Source organism: Phaethon aethereus (assembly GCF_964289735.1).
Source record: "Phaethon aethereus genome assembly, chromosome: 8".
NCBI classification, from domain to species: Eukaryota; Metazoa; Chordata; class Aves; order Phaethontiformes; family Phaethontidae; genus Phaethon; species Phaethon aethereus.
This window is the reverse complement of record NC_138584.1, coordinates 12218306-12237245: the sequence shown is the minus strand read 5'-3', so window position 1 is coordinate 12237245 and position 18940 is coordinate 12218306. Positions and strand designations below refer to the sequence as shown.

The window sequence follows — 18940 nt, the reverse complement described above, 5'->3', positions numbered from 1 at the left end:
GTCTAAGCCAGTTCTATTGTTATTCAGATGTTCTCTCCATTGTAGCAAAACTGTAGAGTTGATAAGATTAGGTTAGTGCAATCCTGTTACTATTGGAATAACTTATTAGTAGTAACCTGCGTAATAATACTGTGAAAAATATTTAGGTTGCCTGTATGCAGTCTTTATCTGTATTGGTCAATGTGTAATAATGAATTATGAATTCTAACTGCGTACTTACCAAAACATTGCTTTTCAAAAGACAAATAAATAATCAGAGCCTTTGAAATTTTATTAAAAGGCAATATAAGTTGATAAAAGACAGTTATTTTGTGTTTTGGTGTGAGCATCTTTTGGACATTTTTGCTGAATGGTGTGATATTTTAAGTCAGATTAAAAAGTGTTTTTGGCTAAAACACTGGGCAGGTTTATTACGTTGGTTACACCTGCGTAGCACACTGCAGAAAAACTAGTGTGCCTGAAGAGGCTTGTGTTGGAACATGAGCATCTGTTATCTATGTTTTCCTATCTAATGGCTGCTCTGTCATGAAGATAAATGCACAATGATACCTAGAGTAAGTCTGTGTGTAGCAATAAATATTGTTGATGAAAACTATCATGAAGCAGCTAATAGCTTTAATTATTTGATACATTAATTTATTAGTTCTCATTTTTGCTGAGTGCTACATGCCAGCTGTTTGAGCCATCTTATTGATATTCTGATGAAAAGAGTAGGAAAATAAAGCATTGCACCAAGTAAAACCCCACTTACAGGAGAGTATATTATCATCTAGTATATCTCAGAAAGGAATTATGATATAAGAATCTGCCTGTTGAGTGTCATTTTTTAATTTATTACAATAATTAAAAAGTAAACAATAATAGACAATATTTTTAAAGGCCAAGATAAAGGAGGAGGATAAAAAAAAAAAGTTTGCAAATCTTTACCGTGTTCCTGATATATGAATAAGAAGCTGCTAAAGTTCTGACTGGGGAGGTTAGAAGGAGGTACATACATGACATCAGTATTTCTAATTGTCAGAATATTTAACCGTCTTATGCAATTGCATATGACACTTGAGTGGACAAGATTGCATATTCCTTATTTAAACTTCATATTTTATAAGCCTTTTTATAGCTGAGTGTCTCCAAACCCCCTTGGAAACAGTAATCAGCTCTGTGGTTGCATTTATCTAATAAACAGTGCAATCTAGTAAATAGAACTGGAATTCACAGGACCTGCGTTCGTTCCCTGCTTTTGTTAGCATAGGCAGATCATTTGACTTTCCTTGGCATCAGCTTCTCCATTATTCACTGGCAATAACAACTCTTACTCTGAGGACCTTTGAGACCTACAGGGCAGCGTTGTTATCCCCATTCTAGAGCTAGCTCAACAAAAGCACTCTGAAGCATTTCATCCACATTCAAAACCATAAGTCAATGTAGATTCAGAAGGAAGATCTCCAGATTCCCAGCATTGTTGCTTTAACAAAAAAATATCCCTCACATTTCAGAGGTTTTGTAGGAACTATATAAATGTTTTATCTTTACCTTTGGTTTGTAACTGATATTCACATGAACTCTGAATGTTCATCTCGTGAGAGATTCTAGGCCATTTACTTTGCACATTGGTGTTTTGGTCTCCTATAGCAGGTTTTGCTACCTTAAATCGTTCTCTGGGTTGAAAATGCACACAAGAGGAATATGCCAAGTTCATATTTTTATGTCCTTACTTTTCCTTTGCTTGTGGTCACTGTAACATAGCTGATTATGTCACACTTATAAGTAAGTGTGATTATGTCACACATAAGTAAGTGTGACTCCCTTTTTTTAGTTACATACCAATTCCATTTTAATATCTTTGATATTTCTGATAAAACATTCCTGACGTTTTGATTACAAACGCTATTTTATGGAGTTTAGAAGTTGATCATAACATGTATTTCCAGTAGATTTTGTTACTAACTTTTCAAAACACCCCATGCAATTGGCTTTAATTTAAAGTAGCAAGAAGAAAGTTTGCAACATTCAAACCATTTCAGATCACAAATAACTTTAGAATAGCACTGTCCAAAATTTAACTTGACATGAATATAACATCTTCTGTCTAAAAAAAAAAACCTAAAAGAAAGTCTGCTTTAAAAAACTAGCCATTACAACGCAAAATTATTACTTTGAATTCAAAGACTTTTTCTACACAATGTTTGCTATACACAACAAGTATTGTAAAATAAAATTTGCAGAATCAACCTTATTCCATCCGAGTGATACTAAACTGATTATTAAAAATTTAGCTCACTTTTAACACCAAAAACAGGACTTATGTTATTAAGCTACAACAATTATGCTGCTTTGGGCAATAAAAACTTTAAATAACTTATTAGTTTCCTCTTCTTTATCAAACACATTGTGAACACTTTTGCTCAAATTGCCAGAGAGTACACACAAATGGATCATATATTTGGGAGCAAAAAATTAGGAGAGAATGATTTTTTAAAATACTGTCATTATATAAAATAAGATTACAATTTAATCTTAAAGTTCTCACTCAGCAGCTTTCTGAAGTAACTTTGTCTACAAGGAATTTCAGGATCCAGGGCCATGCAGTTGTTTTGAGGAATACCAATACATCCAGTATTTGTCTTCAGGTTAGTACTATTGTGGGAGTAATGTCATTATTAGTAGAGGCCACCAACACATTCTCTCTCTCCCCTTCTCTAAAAAAATTTAGGAAAATAATTATTAGAATAATTCTAATCCCCTAAATCATTAGGAAGTATCTTCAGTTGTGTTTAGCTTCTCTTGTTTTGCTGCCAACTAAAGTAATAAGCATGGGGGAGCATTTCATGGGTTTTGAAAGTCTTCAATGAAGTATTCATTGGGAAGAATGGCAGGAAGAGAAACTTTTGTCTTTGTAAACAAAGAGAACTTACTTGCATTCGTGTCCAAAACATTATTGCAAGTCAAACACCCTAGCAGCTAAGGATGCAGGAACATTCAGCCTTTTATATAATTCATAATCACGTGTTTGAATTGCTGACCTTTGCATGCTCCTGCTTTGGTTTGCTCTCCAGGCTTTCTTCTGCCTTTTTGTGCTCTATAAAAGCGATGCTTGTTGCAGCTCTGTTTGGTAGTTCATGGGAACTTTTAAGAAAATACTGTTCTCATGCATGAAGCTGAAAATGCTGCCGTTCAGGCAAAGCCACCCTGCTAGCTTTTTGGATAGGACTGGACTGCCCGACCATAGGTGCCTAGTGCCACTCCTGAGGAGCAATGGCAGTTGGCGGTTCCACAAGGAAACAGCACGCCAGGACCAGGGGGTGGCAGGGCAGGGAGCTCCCCAGCACAGGGTCCCTCCGGAGCACCCAAGCCAGGCGAGCCGAGCAGCTCCGGGGGCGGTGCGGGGTCAGTCACAGCCTGCGGGCTGCCAGAGGAGCCTCTAGTGGCACAGCAGCTCGGGGCTCACACCAGGAGGTCAAACGTGCAAGGCCAGGATGGGCCAAGTCCACCAGGTCACTCGGGCAAGGGCCTGAGTTCAAATGCACGCCCAGGCTGGTGGGCAGAGGGTGCTTGAGCGGAGGCCTCAAATGAGGCTTTTCACAGCTCTTGCGCACAACTTGGGGGTTTCCACAAGAGCTGTGTCCGGTGTCGGCTGCACAGCTCCGCTGGATCAGAGCAGACATCGAGCGCAGGCAGGGAAGCAGCACATGGAGTAGAGGCTGCAGGCAGGAGGGCTGCAGGATGTCGCGTCAGCCAGAGCCTGCCAGCACACCCAGGGCCACGACAGCCACCTGAGACATGCAGACGTCCCTGGCAGGCCTCCTGCCACCACTCCCACAAGCCCAAACCTCTCACAGGTCTTATGACATGCCAGCTCCGTGTAAATGTCTGAAATGCCCTCTGACACCTCGAAGTGCAGTAGCTGCTTGTATTTAGGGAACCAAATCCCACCCTCCAGCTATTCACAGGGCCTTTTGATGACCAGTTCATCTTCTGTATCTGAGGAGTTTTTGCACTTAGCCAGTTTTTAATTGATAGGGGTACATCCAAACCCTGACCTTGCTGTTGGCACTAGACACAAAAGCCCCTGTAGTTTCAATTGCTTTTCTTCCTAGTTAAGGAAAGAGAAGACAGATCGTGTAAGAATGTTCATTTATCTCCAGGAAGATAGAAATAATAGCACCGCAGCTTACAGCTTTGTAAGTGGAATATGAATGATAGGGGTAGTTGCTCCCTTTTGAGCAACTAAAGCTATGAGGTAGCTTATTGCTCTCCTGAGATTATCTTAAAATACAATGAGGGTCATACCAATTCAGTGGTGATCCTCCATAAGCAAAGCAATAAAAAGAATGGCGATTTTTTTTTTCCCCACTTTGGGAATCATCCTCTTCTGGAGAAGTATAAAATTGGAACCATCAAAATCAGAAAACTGAAAGATTAATCAATCATTTCCTGAAATGAGGATTGGAAGGTGTTATCTCAACCATAATTCTTAGATAACTAAATCTGGATTTGCTTTCAGCCATTTTAACCAGCAATCTTGTGTTATTTCTGCCAAAGCTACTATAGCTTCTCTATCATGCAAGAGTATCAATTCCAACATTCAGTTCTCCCCCTTGTCCTTTTGACAGATCTGATTTATTTCCTCTCATTATCTTTTATTAATTAAATCCAAGGATTTTAGATGAAGAATAGAGATGGAAAGTGAGAAAGCACAGACACAGCTTGTGAAACAGGGTAACTTTCTACCTCTGCAGTCCTTGTACGATGGTTAAAGTAAAATTTGTTCTGTAGAGGATTTTGCACTTTCAGTAGTGAAACATAATCAACTAAGCTTATCCATGTGGATGCCAGGATAAATTCGTACCTACTCACAGGAGAGAGGAATCACCATCCATTCTGTGGCTGTGCACTGGGGAGAGCTCTGAATAGTAGCTGCATCTTCTTGCAGAAACTCTGAAGACTCTTCCTGCAATTTGATTAGAACTGGCTTAGCTTTGAAGTGAGAATTGTGCCCAAAGAACAGAAATTACATGTAGGGAAACAATCTAAAAATTCTACCAGAAATTTTCAGCACACACAGTACCTGCATTACCCACCTATTCATTTACTCTCTGCTAACTTAATAAAACTGGTTTGATAAAAAAATCAAGTGTCATTTCAGTTGTGCCTCTAACGGGCATTTCTAAGACAAGTCAAGATGGAGATGTCTGCCTTCAGAAGCTTCCCTTACTTGGTCAATGTTTATTTCCTTGTATTGTTGGCAATATAATTAATCACAACATTGGTTCAACTTTGCACTGGAGATCTTTGTATTAAGGTTTGTCAATTTATGACCATAATTTTGACACGGTAAGATATGCTTTAGGCTTGTACTTGTCTGCACTGATTTATTTTGTCTTAACTTCAGACTGTGCCTTGGTAGATAAGCACAAACCAGTTTTCTTTTCATGCTATCAAAGCTTCTACCTTGTCTTGATTTGACAGGATCCTAAGATAGTTTTACTGATCCCACTACAGCAAATGTCAAATTAGTGTCACTTCAAAAAAACAAATCGTTATGAATCTCTTGTTTAAAAGAGCAATAGCTAGTTTTCATATTAGGTATGTCTGTGGTTTAAAACCACTGAGGAAGTCTGATCAATACTGACACGTGTATTCATGGTAGCAAAACATTTAAAAAGCATTTGGCAGTAACTAACTGGTAGCAATACATTAAATTCTAATAATAATGTAACAGTAGGTCTAATTGGGACACAGGCAGGACAGAAGTCTCAGTGACGAAACCTCCCAGTCAGTTATTAGCCACTCGTTATTCAAATGAATGAGATACATAAGTTATAAAAATTTAAGGTTTTGTCGTGTGCTGTGGAACACTAATTGTAACAGCAATAGTTGTAACGTTTCAGAAGAAGCCTGACTAGTTACAAGTTTTCCTCCCACCCTCACATCCTCATTCCCAATATTTACTTTATATGGGTGAAATCTCATGAGTCAGTGGAGCTCCACATAGAGATCTTTAACACATAATGGGTACATACTGTATTTTTAAGATTGTTTCCAAATAATGGAAATAGTTTGTTGTTGCTAACTCTGGCAATTTGATAATACTTTGATTGTGGTCACTTATGTTCTGATACAACTGGAAATAATTTTAAACCTTTGCATTTGAATGAGACTAAGTGGTTTGCATTCCCCAATTCCATTAATGTCTATTTGACAAATTGTAGGAAAAATATTACTAATACCTTAACGACTGCAGAGGTTTTCTTGTCCATGTTTGCTATATGTATGCGTAAATGTCCGTATTCTTATTAAGCATACACACAAGCTTCCATTTGTTGCAATTTCTTTTATATTCTGTGATTGTTTTTACTATTTATTGATTAAATGATCACATTTTTAGAGAATAATGCCTGTTAGTTACAGAATCTTTATGGTATTCATAGGAACCAATTCTGTATTTGACAAGAAATTGCTGGTGCTTGGCCTCAATTTATTGAACTTATTTATGTAGTTAGATGAAACCTCCTAATTTTTTCATGGCATTTCAATGTGCTGTTCACAGCTCTCTATATATAGACAACCACTGCACATATTGAAGCTACCTATGAACATCATTATTGAAAATGTGGGTTTCACTGTGCTTGGTTTTTTACTCAGTTACTACGCCGAGACAGAATATTCTGTCAGCATGTATGCCGAAAACTTCCTCATAAGTGAATTCAGGTGACATTCTTTACTGGATAAGAAGTACCTAGGAAACAGAGGCATTAGAGAAAAACCAGCCAAGAATAATTTCTTCAGCCACTAGACTTTCATGCTTTCAAAGTTATGAACAATGGGTGGAATCCAAGGTCAAAAAATTCTCATGATTTCAGCAGTGCCATTCACACAAACTACTGACAAACAGTATGGAAAAATTCCCTGCAGCAGAAGTAGGGTCAAAGCTTGCATCAGTGCTTTAGAATAGACCAAAATGTTGTGTAATATATTCAGGGCTGTCAACCCACCAACCTGTCCAGGGACTATAATACTCATGATCTGGGAGACAAAAAAGAGAAAAGTGAAGAGATGGTTTTAAAAAAGAGAGGGAGAAGGAGAAAAGGCTGTAACAAATGATACCACAGAAAGAGCACACTGTAGAAAAATAGTGATGGGAGAGATTGTACAAACCATTACTTGAAATGAAAGACTTCAGAATTCAAGAAAGGAAGCAAGGACCGCTAATAAAAAGTTTTCTTTCTGCAACTTTATCGTCAATGGTCTTTATGCTGTTCCCACGAACAATGGAAATTTTGTAATAACCCAAATTTTTATGTAGAAAGTGAACATCACCTATCCCAGATCAAAAAAAGGTGACCTTTTGAATACATTGATTTCTTTTATTTTAAGTCGATAGTCTTTCCTTTCTTATATTCATGTGGCTGACCCACCTGAATAAGGTGCTGCTGTGGGCAAGCTGTGCAAAAATTGAAGTAGCACAAAGAAAGGTACAAAATATATTTTTCTCCCCTCTTGGATGGCCTTCAGGAAAGACAGAACACTAAAAGAAATTGTGTTTAAGTCCAATAGTGTATTGTTTTTCTGTCTGAGCAGCAGGCAGACCAGAAGCCCTGTTCTGAAGCTGCCCAGAAATAGTAACCAGAAAGAATATAAGCCAACAGCACAATGCTGTGCCTGAGGTGGCCCTCCAGATCTAAGAGAACAAAACTTGCATTTGTGTTACTGTGTCTGTATTGCCGCTTCAGAACTAAAATCAGACACAGTTGTCTATCTCTCTTCTTTCAAGAAGCTGCAAAGGTATTAAAGTTGAGTTTTGGACAGATTCAGAAATTTTCATGTATTATTCAGATTTGAACGTTTAAGAGGAAAGACGACATTTGTCAAACAACTATGCTACTACTCTCAATAAATTTCATTAAATACCCAGTATAAATTCTATGAAACACTAGCACATCACTTACCCCTTGAACTGCTTGAGCTGGTTGAAAGACTGGATATTTTCCCTTTGTTTTCCTTTTTTATTCAACTTCCAAATGTAATAACATTGGAATTACAAATCAATAATATTTTGTGACTTGCGGCAAGGCATCTTTCATCAGCACAGGAAAGGCATAGACCTGTTGGAGAGGGCCACAAAAATGATCAGAGGGGTGGAACACCTCTCCTATGAGGACAGGCTGAGAGAGTTGGGGTTGTTCAGCCTGGAGAAGAGAAGGCTCCAGGGAGATCTTATTGCAGCCTGCCAGTACTTAAAGGGGGCCTAGAAGAAAGATGGGCACAGACTTTTTAGCAGGGCCTGTAGCGACAGGACAAGGGGTGAAGGTTTTAAACTAAGAGAGGGCAGATTTCAACTAGATATAAGGAAGAAATATTTTCACACTGAGGGTGGTAAAACGCTGGCCCGGGTTGCCCAGAGAGGTGGTAGATGCCCCATCCCTGCAAACATGGTCAGGTTGGACGGGGCTCTGAGCAACCTGGTCTAGTTGAAGATGTCCCTGCTCACTGCAGGGGGGTTGGACTAGGTGGCCTTTAAAGGCCCCTTTCAGCCCAAACTGTTCTGTGATTCTATGATCATCATTCATAGAGGTCTTATCCTTAAAAAGAGGCTTTAATATTTTATTAATGATTAATTTTGAGAAGATGTTTACATTTTGATTCAAAATGTAAACATGTCATTTACTTCAGGGGTTTGTTAGTTTGGAGGGGGATTGCTCCAACAACAGAAAAGCTTCAAACAGCTATCCATATTTACATGTGGCTTTTTTGTCTCCTTTGTATAGTGTTTTAAGGATCCCATAATTGGACCATAGCTTAGATTGTAAATTGATGAATTATGAAAATAACGTTAAAAATTTTCCTTTATTTTATTTTAAAACATTTCACTTCCTACAGTAGCACAGATCTGGAAACTGTGCTCAGAAATATCTCCCAAAAAGGCCTGCAAAGCTCTCCAGAGCAAATCAGATACCTCTGGTTTGTTTCTTAAATGATCAGTTTGATGTCCTGCCTTCTAATTAATGAAGATCTGCCAGCAAACCCACAGCTCGTTCAGCCACACACGTCCTAATAGTCATGTGTGTTTACTTCAGAACTAGTTCTTTTACTGGCATCACTTCTCCATGTTTCATTCTTTGACCAGAACTTGATATCTGATGCCTTTCAGATTAATTCCAACTAATTTTTCATTATTGTTCCTTTTAACGACGAAGATAAGGCAGAGCTGGTTCAACACCTCTCAGCAAAGAAGGGAACATTTCACTGCTAGGGCTATCAGAAGGGGCAAGGCCATGGTAGGCAGGAGAAGGTGGGAGGGGTACAACAGGCAGGAAAGCCCTGTATTGCCAGGCTCACGGCTCCTGCTGCTTGGCGAAGAGAAAGGGCCAAGGGCCAGGCACACGCTGGGGCTCCACCAGCCCTACCTGCACCCACCAGCACCAGCTGCAGCAGCTCTCCTTGGGCTTCAACACAGAGCAAGAGGTCTGCACGGTCCTGGCCTTTCCTGTCCTGCTCAGCAGCTCCCAGGTCACTGTCTTCTCCGAGTAAGGCCTAGAGCCACTTCTGAAATAAAATGTTTTAGAACAGGTATCCTAGCAAAATACTGTGTTAACATTAGAAACTTTGTTAATTTTCATAACAACAATTAATGTATTTGCCTTGCTTTGCTCTTGGCAGCATGTCAACTACTTTTGTTCAAGGCATAAATTTTGTTTTAAATTCCAATGAAAGTACTTTTCTTTATGCTGCTGATGTGCTACACTCATTATCTATAGCTAATCCAATTCCTAAACTGAATAAATATAATTAGTTAATATTAACGTTTTAAAAGGAATCCTGGCCATGCTTTTGGGAAGGTGGAAATGGCACTAGAGTTGGTCAGAACAAAGATAAAAGAAAACTGGCAAAAAATAAATAATGGTATTTTGTAACATTTTCACAACTGTTTCATTTAACTTCCAAATCACAATTGCTATCTACATGATACATATATGTGTATATATGTGTGTGCAAGAGAAACAGATACAAGGATGAAACTAAGGAAAAGAAAGCTGTGACAATACAAGCTTAACAATTAAAGAATTTTCATGTACATCATAGCTTGCTGAGACCATTAAAATCTACCTGGGTTTACTTTAATGCATTTCTGTGGGCAAGATTTTAAAAGCATGCAAGAGTAATGAAGGAGAAGCTTTTGATCCATCCCTTCTTTAAGTACATTTAAAAAGCTTTCTAAGGAGAAATAAATGGTCTGATTTAAAAATCAGCATCTATAACATTGTATTGAGAATTTTGTAGACAGCAATGATTAGAGGCATTTGATAGCAGCCTGCATGAGTGTGTCAGGCAGAACAGCCAGTATGTAGCAAAACGCAAGGTTGGTGGCACAAATCCAGCAATCTAACTACAGATCAGAAGCTCACCTGATGGCCTCTTAAACACACAGGTTATAGGTGTCAGAAGAAGTTTAAAAATAGGAAAGTTATTGGAAAATAAATTTGGTTTACTGAATACTTGGAAAGATTTGGATAATATATTCAGAGCCAAACACAAAGTGAAATAGCTCATCTGCTGTTTAAGAAGTGCTATTTAATTACCTATTGATTTCCACTCAGTTATTCAAGGCAAACAATGGTCAGTATCGATAGGACAAATATTTCACTATTTTTCATTGCCTGAACTGTAGGAAGCATCCCAGCAATGAGTAGTCTAGGACAAGCAGATTCAGTAGCTCTACCATCAGATAAACTATTTTGATTTTGCATCTCGACATGGCTAAATATATACAATACGAATAATAAAGTCAGCTTTAAAGATACATAGCCTCAGCTATAAGAGATGTAACTCAAATACTGACTTTAAAAATACAGTTCATTTTTTCAGCCTGTTATTATGTTTTTCTGTGGTGTTGATCTCATCACATTTATTTGGTGGTGATTTACTGTTCCTTCTACAGAACAGAAACACTATTTTTGTAACGTATATACAGAACATTAAAATTCAGACATATGGCTGTCATCAATAATATGTGTTGTTTGTTGTACCTTAATATTAAAATTTTGACATTACAATTCAGAAACTGGACAACAACATTAAATCCATAGCTCTTAATAAAAAACTTTGATTGCTAGAGGAATTGCTAAAAAAAATATTTAACCCTTCTCTCTCATTGCATCTATGAATTCCTAACACACCGCATTATTATTAGACCCACTTGGACGGAGAATATTAGAAAGCAGTTGTCAGAGAGTCCTCCTAGAGTGAGAAAATGATTTTTCTGAAAGCAAGCCAGGACAGATAGGATTACGGGTAAGGTTGTTGTTGCACAAAATTGTAGAGATTTATGTAGAATTGCATCATCTAAGAACTTGGACTGTTTCAATTTTAGTTCTCATAATACTTGAGTTGCTTTTAAAAATAAGTAAATTAACATTTATAAAACTATACTTTTTAGTAGCAATAAATAGCAATGTTTAAAGTAAAATTAATAATATTTTCCCTATTCTGAATTATTTAGGGTATTTCCAGGCTAAGGTATGCATAAGCAGCATATAACGTTGAGTCTGCTTCTAAGCCAAATAATCTTTTCCCTAATTCTTACATTCTGCCTAGACAGTAGGTGCAAGGTCTTCACTGAAATCGCCACTGCTGTGGAAGAGAGAGCTGTAATCTAGCACATATTGTACTAGTGATATCATCTGGAATAAAACAGATTGACACATTTAAGTAGTATGTTCCTCATATCTCTACATGTTTACCCAGTGAAATATGTCAATTGATATTAAGTAAAGCTGTCATTTTTCAAATAGATGTTTCAAATACAAATAGTATTATGCAGCTCTGAAAGTTTTGCCTGTATTTTCTCTTAACTCTTTTGTCAAATCTGACTTCTGAAGTTATGATATTGGGCTACAATATCTAACTAAAATAGTTTCAAGATGCCAGTTACCCTTGTACCAAAGCAGCAAATCTAATTAAGAAGAAATATTTGATCTATAATGGAAGTAACCACGTTATCCTTTATTTCCGTATGTATATAACCATATAATTCCCCATCAAATAGCACGATGAATTTCCTGCCTGTACTTGCCTTATTTTTTTTTTGCATAATTTTTTACCGACCATTAGTACATACAGTTCTTGATTATAAAACCCTGCCTTCTCTCATACAGATCTTTTTACTTCAGCAAAGCCGTGTTGCATTTTTAACTGCTGTTCATGCTTTCCAAAAGCTCTAGATACGCTGCCCCTTTCAAATAACACACCCACCTACAGTTCCAGATCAGTAGTAACTATAAGAATGTAGACACTAGCCCAAGGCAAGTATTAATATTCATATTATTTCATTATCAATCATTATTCATATTAATTTGCCAATTAATGTTATCATAATCAGTGGTCTGAAGCGAATGATACGGTTCTCCAAGACTACAGCCTAAAAAAAAAAAAAAAAAAAAATCAAAAAAAAAGCATGAGAAAATATCAAATAAAAAAATCCAAACTTGAAGTGTATAAAAACCCCACATCCTCTGTTTACGTGTCTCAGGAAGAGGGAGGAGGTAGCATTTTCATTCTGGTTTTAGTGCAGAATTTCTCCTGTAGCTGAACTTAGATTTATTCTGCTTTTCTTTCCCTCCCTCCCCTGCTATCTTGCAGCGAACGTGTGTGACAATGAACTACTGCATTGCCAGAACGGAGGAACATGCATCAACAACGTGCGATGCCAGTGCCCTCCGGCTTACGCTGGCATTTTATGCGAGAAGCTGAAGTGTGAAAGGGATCCAGGAGGCTGCAGCCAAAACTCCGGCCAGGGGCCAATATCACAGGGGCCTCTATTACTGCTGACTGCTCTGCTAGGAGCAACCGGGCTTGGCACATGCTAGGCTCCCTGTGGTTGATGGCATCGCATTCAGACTGCTGCAAATGAACGTGCCACACGAAAAAAACCAGAATCCAAGTATTTGCTACCGAAATTTAAAAAGGAAAAAAAGAGAGAAAGACAACCACATACAAACTAGGAAGGCCTAACTGAACTAAGCCATATTAATCAGTTACGGACAGGGCTCCGAGCCAAGACCGTTCATCTCCGACTCCAGACAAGTTGGCAGCTGCCTATTCTGCCAAATCAGTGCTAGCTGCAAAGCTTACACGGGACTGAAATGGCTTGACAGCCCCCAGAATGGGAAGAGAATTTCAAAAACACTTGCTACTCCTATACGGTGCGCTGCTGACCTCCGCCCGGTGTGTGGACCGACCAAATAAAGGCATTCTTTGCTGTCAGTGCATTGTGGGTATAAGGAAATCTGTAAAAGCTGCCATATTGGCTTGCTTCGGTCCCCGAATCCTTTCCGACCTGTGCTTTAGTGAACGTTGCTCTGTAACCCTTGTTGGTTGAAAGATTTCTTTGTCTGATGTTAGTGATGCACATGTGTAACAGCCCCCTCAATAAACTCAAGCCAGTCATATCCTTGTATACCTTAGCAGCACTGCATCGGTAAGATGCTGTGTTCACCTACTGTACAAGAGTGGCTATAGGACAAAAAGTGTATTTATCCTTTTGTATTCAAATGAAGTTATTTTTCTTGAAATAATGTACAATGTAGATTTTTTGTATTATTGCCTATTTGTGTTACCAGACAGTTTGTTAATGTATTTAATTCTAATCAGATAAGAGAAAAATATTACTTTTTATTTAATCCTTTTCTTTTTCCTTTCATTTAATTGTGCAGAGATTTCTCCATATGGGCAACGTGCTGGCATCAAAGAATATCAGTTTACATATATAACGAGTGTAATAAGATTCCACCAAAGGACATTCTAAATGTTTTCTTGTTGCTTTAACACTGGAAGATTTCAAAGAATAAAAATTCCTGCATAAACAGTTCCAGGATGATGTACTGCTATTTCTTAAGGCCTTTTTAGAAAACAAAAATTTTGATTGTTTTACCACCTAATATGTGGAAGAACAACAGATTCAACAGTGGAAATTACATCACAACAATCTAACCTGGTTTTATTTTTACTACTGTCATTATTTTTTGCAAACAATTTTAAACATAAAGGGTATCATTTGTTTGAGGAAAATTTCCCCAAATCCCAAGCTTGGAAAAGGTGTGAAAAGTTGAATAGTTCTCATTTCGTTCTCTCAATTCATCACAAAAATTATTTCAAGACTAATTTACAAGGTATTACAGAAGCTAGTCTTTAATTCATACCATTTTTGTGGATTCTGTCAGTAATGAAGTAGATACAGCCACAGCTTATATTGTTTCTCCAAAAGCTTCATTAAAATGATATGTTTATATATGTACTAGTCTGCCTAAGAAACTGCAAAAACAGCAGCAATCACAAAAAAAGCCAAGATTTAACTTTTAATAAAGTCAAATTTAATATTTAGAAGGAATGTCAAAATATAAAGCAGCAAGTAGATAAAAAGTGCTGCTCCAGCAAATAAAGTTTGTTTCAAGTACTGCCCAAGGTGTAATAAATTCTTGTTTCTGCCTTTTATTAGGCCAATTACTGAGTGTGACAGAAAAGGATAGCAAGAATAGAGAGGCAAGCCAAAACCACAGTAGTGTTTCAAAGACCTGGGGAAAAAAAAAACATGAAATCAAAAGGTAGCAAGACTGTGAATTCATTTCCTGGCAATTTTCATCATAATGGCTGTAAATACTTTACCAACATAATAGCCTAGTATCGAAAACAATTAATCAGAAAAAGAAAAATTCCTGAGAGAAGTAAATTCTACCTGGCTGCCTCTTCCAAACGGTGAACAGAGCAGAATTTAGGGCACTGCCTTCTTGGATAAGCTGTTTCTGCTGAGGAAGCAAGTTTAACAGGCCAGTATCCAGCCTCCAGAAACGGGTTGGCAAATCAGGTCTTCATTTCTAAAAGAATCCTATGAAGATGATGATGATGAAGACAACAAGTTGGTGCTTGTTCAAGCTGTCACCTTGGCCCTTCATGTAGAACATTTGCTATTCACACTGCCACTCTGTCAGTGGGCTAAATCAGGTAAGGCAAAGACAAATTAAGAGCTTGGCCGGTTGCCAGCCATGGCCTACATGAGATTGCAGGTGTATATTAGAAGGATGTTCACAACAACAAACAGAAAAGTGTGTTGCAGACTCAATGAGGAATATAAATGCTAATACAGGTGACATGCAGAGGCGAAGAATACCTATAAGTAAGTGGACTTCTGATATTAAAATGTGGAATTTAACTTTTCTTAAAGCTTATTAGCATAGACCAAATTTAGATTGTGTAATTATTGGAAAAGATGTACTTTAATTGTCATTATAAACTCAAGGCTTTGTGAAAGTGCTAAGAAAGCATGTTACGCATGTTTGGTTAGAAGGGATTTTGCCAGCAGTGATGAAATATAATGAATATCAGATTGCAATCAATGCAGCTGCATTCCAATTTCATATACTTATGATCTTCTAAACCAGTGCAGAGTATATGGCTTTCCACGTATTTAGCTACCATTTCATGCATTTTACCCTCCCTCACCTATTAATAAAATAACAATTTTATACAGAAGTACATCCAGTGGAAAGTTTTCTTATCAATCATCCTTTTCTTCAGGTTCATTATTTTTCCCTCTGAACTCCACAGAACTTCACTAATTGAAAATTCTGAATGTAAGTTTCTGCTACTGTATTCCAAGTATATTTGTAAAATTATGTGTGCATATTTGAGAGGGGAGGAGATTTACATCACTCAGCATTGCTTTACCTGCTTTTTTTTTCTAATTCAGTGGAAAATGAAGGCAGAACCTATTCCCCATTTCAGAAGCTGTAAAGAACTACAGAGTCCTTTTCCTGAAGATATGGTAGGAACTTTCCATGATAACATGTAGTTGCAGTATCTGCTTTATTTTTCACCTGAAAACATATACTCCTTCCTATTCTAGGTTTCTTGAAGCGAGTATCCTGTCCCTGTGAACGCCTGTAAAATAGCAAACACATACACGATACTGAAAAAATAACAAGAACACCACAATCAATAACCTATGGTTTTGGTTCTGTATCAAAACACAGCAAAAGGAACCTACTGTGAAATTATTATTTCCTATATGCTATTTCTTTCCTGGAAGGTTTAGCATCCAAGAACTGACCATGCTTCACATTGCTTAGTCATCCAGATTATAGTTCAGAGTACAGTGACCTTAAACCTAGCATTCATAATTAAATTTATGCAGTTATATTAGCTCCAGGTTTTTTGCTAAATCAGTCAGTCCCAGTCAGCTGGCAATTCCTGTGTTTCTAACTGGAGAATTGGTTCTGATCCAGGATCCGCATGTGTTTAACATCTGGAAATGGGGCAGCTTATGACAAAGTGCTGCTCCCTGACAAGGGAGCTGCAGAAATTTCCACTTCAAGCTAGCCATATTTCTCAAAGGGACATTAAGAGAGAGGTATTTGTCTTACTGCTGCATAACAGTTTCAAAAACAAATTATCCAAAGGAAAAAAAGGTAGTCAGACAGAAATTGACCCCAGATATTGCCCTCAAACAATAATTGATCTAATACTTTATCATGGCTGAGCCACAGATAAGAAGCTATTTCATGTAGTGAACAGAAGATAAAATAATGTGCAAAAGACTCCTCCAATTTAGAAAGAGCTCTTCTGCTTGCATATAATTTTATACATCTTTCTCATAACTCCAAGATGCCAGGGGGATTTGTTACAGCCTCATTGGGATTCTAGGTTTATTAAACCATTGAATTAACTAGATTCATCCATGCATGCAGTTTATTCACCTGTGAGAAATTTGAGTAATACTTTTCATAGAATATGCAAGACCAAATTTTCAGCCAACCTCCAGCCCAGCCTTCATGTTTGCCCTTGTAAATGCAAAGTTACTGAAGTAAATATTAAGACACAGTCAATCAATTCATTCCTAAGAAAAACTGTAAGTTTAATTATTTATTGATGCAAATGTTTATCCACCAAGATGCAGATCTGGCATTATAAATCAGAAATTTTATATTAACCAATGTAATACCTTTCCCATCATCATACAGAATCAGAAAGCAGAGGCTGTAAGAAGTGTATGTGACACAAACAAGCAGATCAGCAGCATTTTGCACTATATAGTGCATTCTATTTAACGAAATGAAAAGTTCATCACCAGTACAGTATGTTCACCAAGACACCATTTTTGCCACAATATGCAACAGATAAAATTCCAGTACAAAGCATACGTTTCCCTGCATTGTTTTTCTGGCCATCACCTATACAGACCCAAACAAATATATGATGAAATACAGCTCAAGAAATTTTACGGGGAAGACTAATGTTATGCAATCTGGAGGACTAAAGAGATTGTAAAGGCATTCCTGCATACATTGCTAGCTCACACTCATTTCTGAGAAGGACCAGGATAGAGACCACACCACGGAAGTACGCTGAATCAGAGTTTCACGGCAGTCAGTAGAACCAAAGCGACAGCCTGGTTACAGACAGCACAACAGGACTGTGTTAGTTCTGCATCTGTCAGCGGGGGCAACCACATCTCACCCTGGGACGTACCCAGGCATCACTCCCCCATCAACACTTCTGCATGTGTGCATACTGGTGTGCACATTCTAGTTACAGTTGCTAAGACACTGCTACTTACCGATGCTGCTGAACAGTTGCCGTACACGTTTTCATGTTCACTGTTATCACTGCAAATACAATTTTTGTACTAGAAGTGAGCCACTGTTGAGAAACTGAAGTAATAACAGTGTATTCTGGGAAAAGAAGGTGGGAGTGGGTTTTGGGGCTACTCCTTGTTTGTTTTGAGAAAATGAGATTGGGTTTCGATGAGCATATTCTGTTTCTCACATAGTGCAACTTTCACTCGAGTACTCTGTGCAGGTCTTTGTGACATCCGAGAAACAAATTACTGATAAGTTAATTCTGACATTTATACATCTCAACAAGACCTCACAAGAATAATGATATCACTTCAGCCCTCTATACTGGCAGCCTTTACAGTTCAAGTCTGCAAGATAAGGTCAAGACAGAGTACCCTTCTTCAAAGGGAAGAAATATTAGAGGCATTGATGGGGGTTAAAAGGACTTGAGAATTCCTACATTGAAGTGTAAAAAGTTAAAAAAAAAAAAAAATATATATACACCCCCCAACGCTGAAGCCAAAATCTTCCTAACTTGGATGCCTTAGCATTCTAAATAGAAACTGCCTGATTTTCACACGTACTCCATTTTCACAACTCCCAGAGTTTGTCCCTTACTGTTATTACAACAAAAGTACAGTGAAGTGGACTCTTTTCCATTTCAGTGGAAGAGGAAATGAAAGTCTTTCTGCATCTTACTGTAATATGCAAAGCAACCCATATGATAGTCCATTAAATCAGTGCAATCATTAATATATAGGAAAATTACGCCAAGTTTATGGTAGAAATCCCAAGTGTAAGATTCTTCAAAAACTAAGTTATAAAAAAAGGGTAACATACTATTATTTTAGAAAACTCATAATTAAAAAGGAATTTTTATTCATTAATAACCTAATCCAAGTCATGGAACTTACAGAGCCCACAGCTGCAGCCTGAAGACAGAACTCAAAGGAATTTAAGCTCAAATTTCTTCTCCAGAAGTACTGCAGGTTCACAAGTCACATCTAATGTGCACCAGCACCATCACTGCAGCCTAGATCTGGAAATACTACAATAACTCCTGATCTAACAGGCATGCTTACCTGTTAAGTTTGTAAGTATCTATAAATTCAACAAGCTCTGAGAATTCAGATTATTGGCCAAAAAGTTTGAGTCTCTGTAGTAACCGCAGTGGGGCCTTTTAAATTCTGTCAAGTTGTCTTTAATTCTTTAGTCATGTGTGTTCCAAAATACCATTTCTGGGACCACTGGTCACTGCCAAAATCCTTTTATAACCTTAAACTGGAGTCACCAATTTTATTCAATCTATAGTCAGACACTTACGTCGGTGCCAT

General features: G+C 37.7%; 1 protein-coding gene across 6 annotated transcripts in view; it reads left to right on the top strand.

Moving 5' to 3' along the window:
- The window catches only part of NTNG1 (netrin G1), a gene marked incomplete at its 5' end in the record, with an annotated part of 151602 nt that extends 138737 nt beyond the window's left edge, over positions 1-12865 (top strand). For all 6 annotated transcript variants that reach the window (XM_082002784.1, XM_082002781.1, XM_082002779.1 and 3 more), the window contains one exon: positions 12637-12865. In XM_082002784.1, coding sequence (XP_081858910.1) covers positions 12637-12863 — 227 coding nt within the window. In that variant the 3' untranslated portion in view covers positions 12864-12865. The remainder of the gene's footprint in view (positions 1-12636) is intronic.
- Between the last annotated feature and the right edge of the window lie 6075 nt (positions 12866-18940).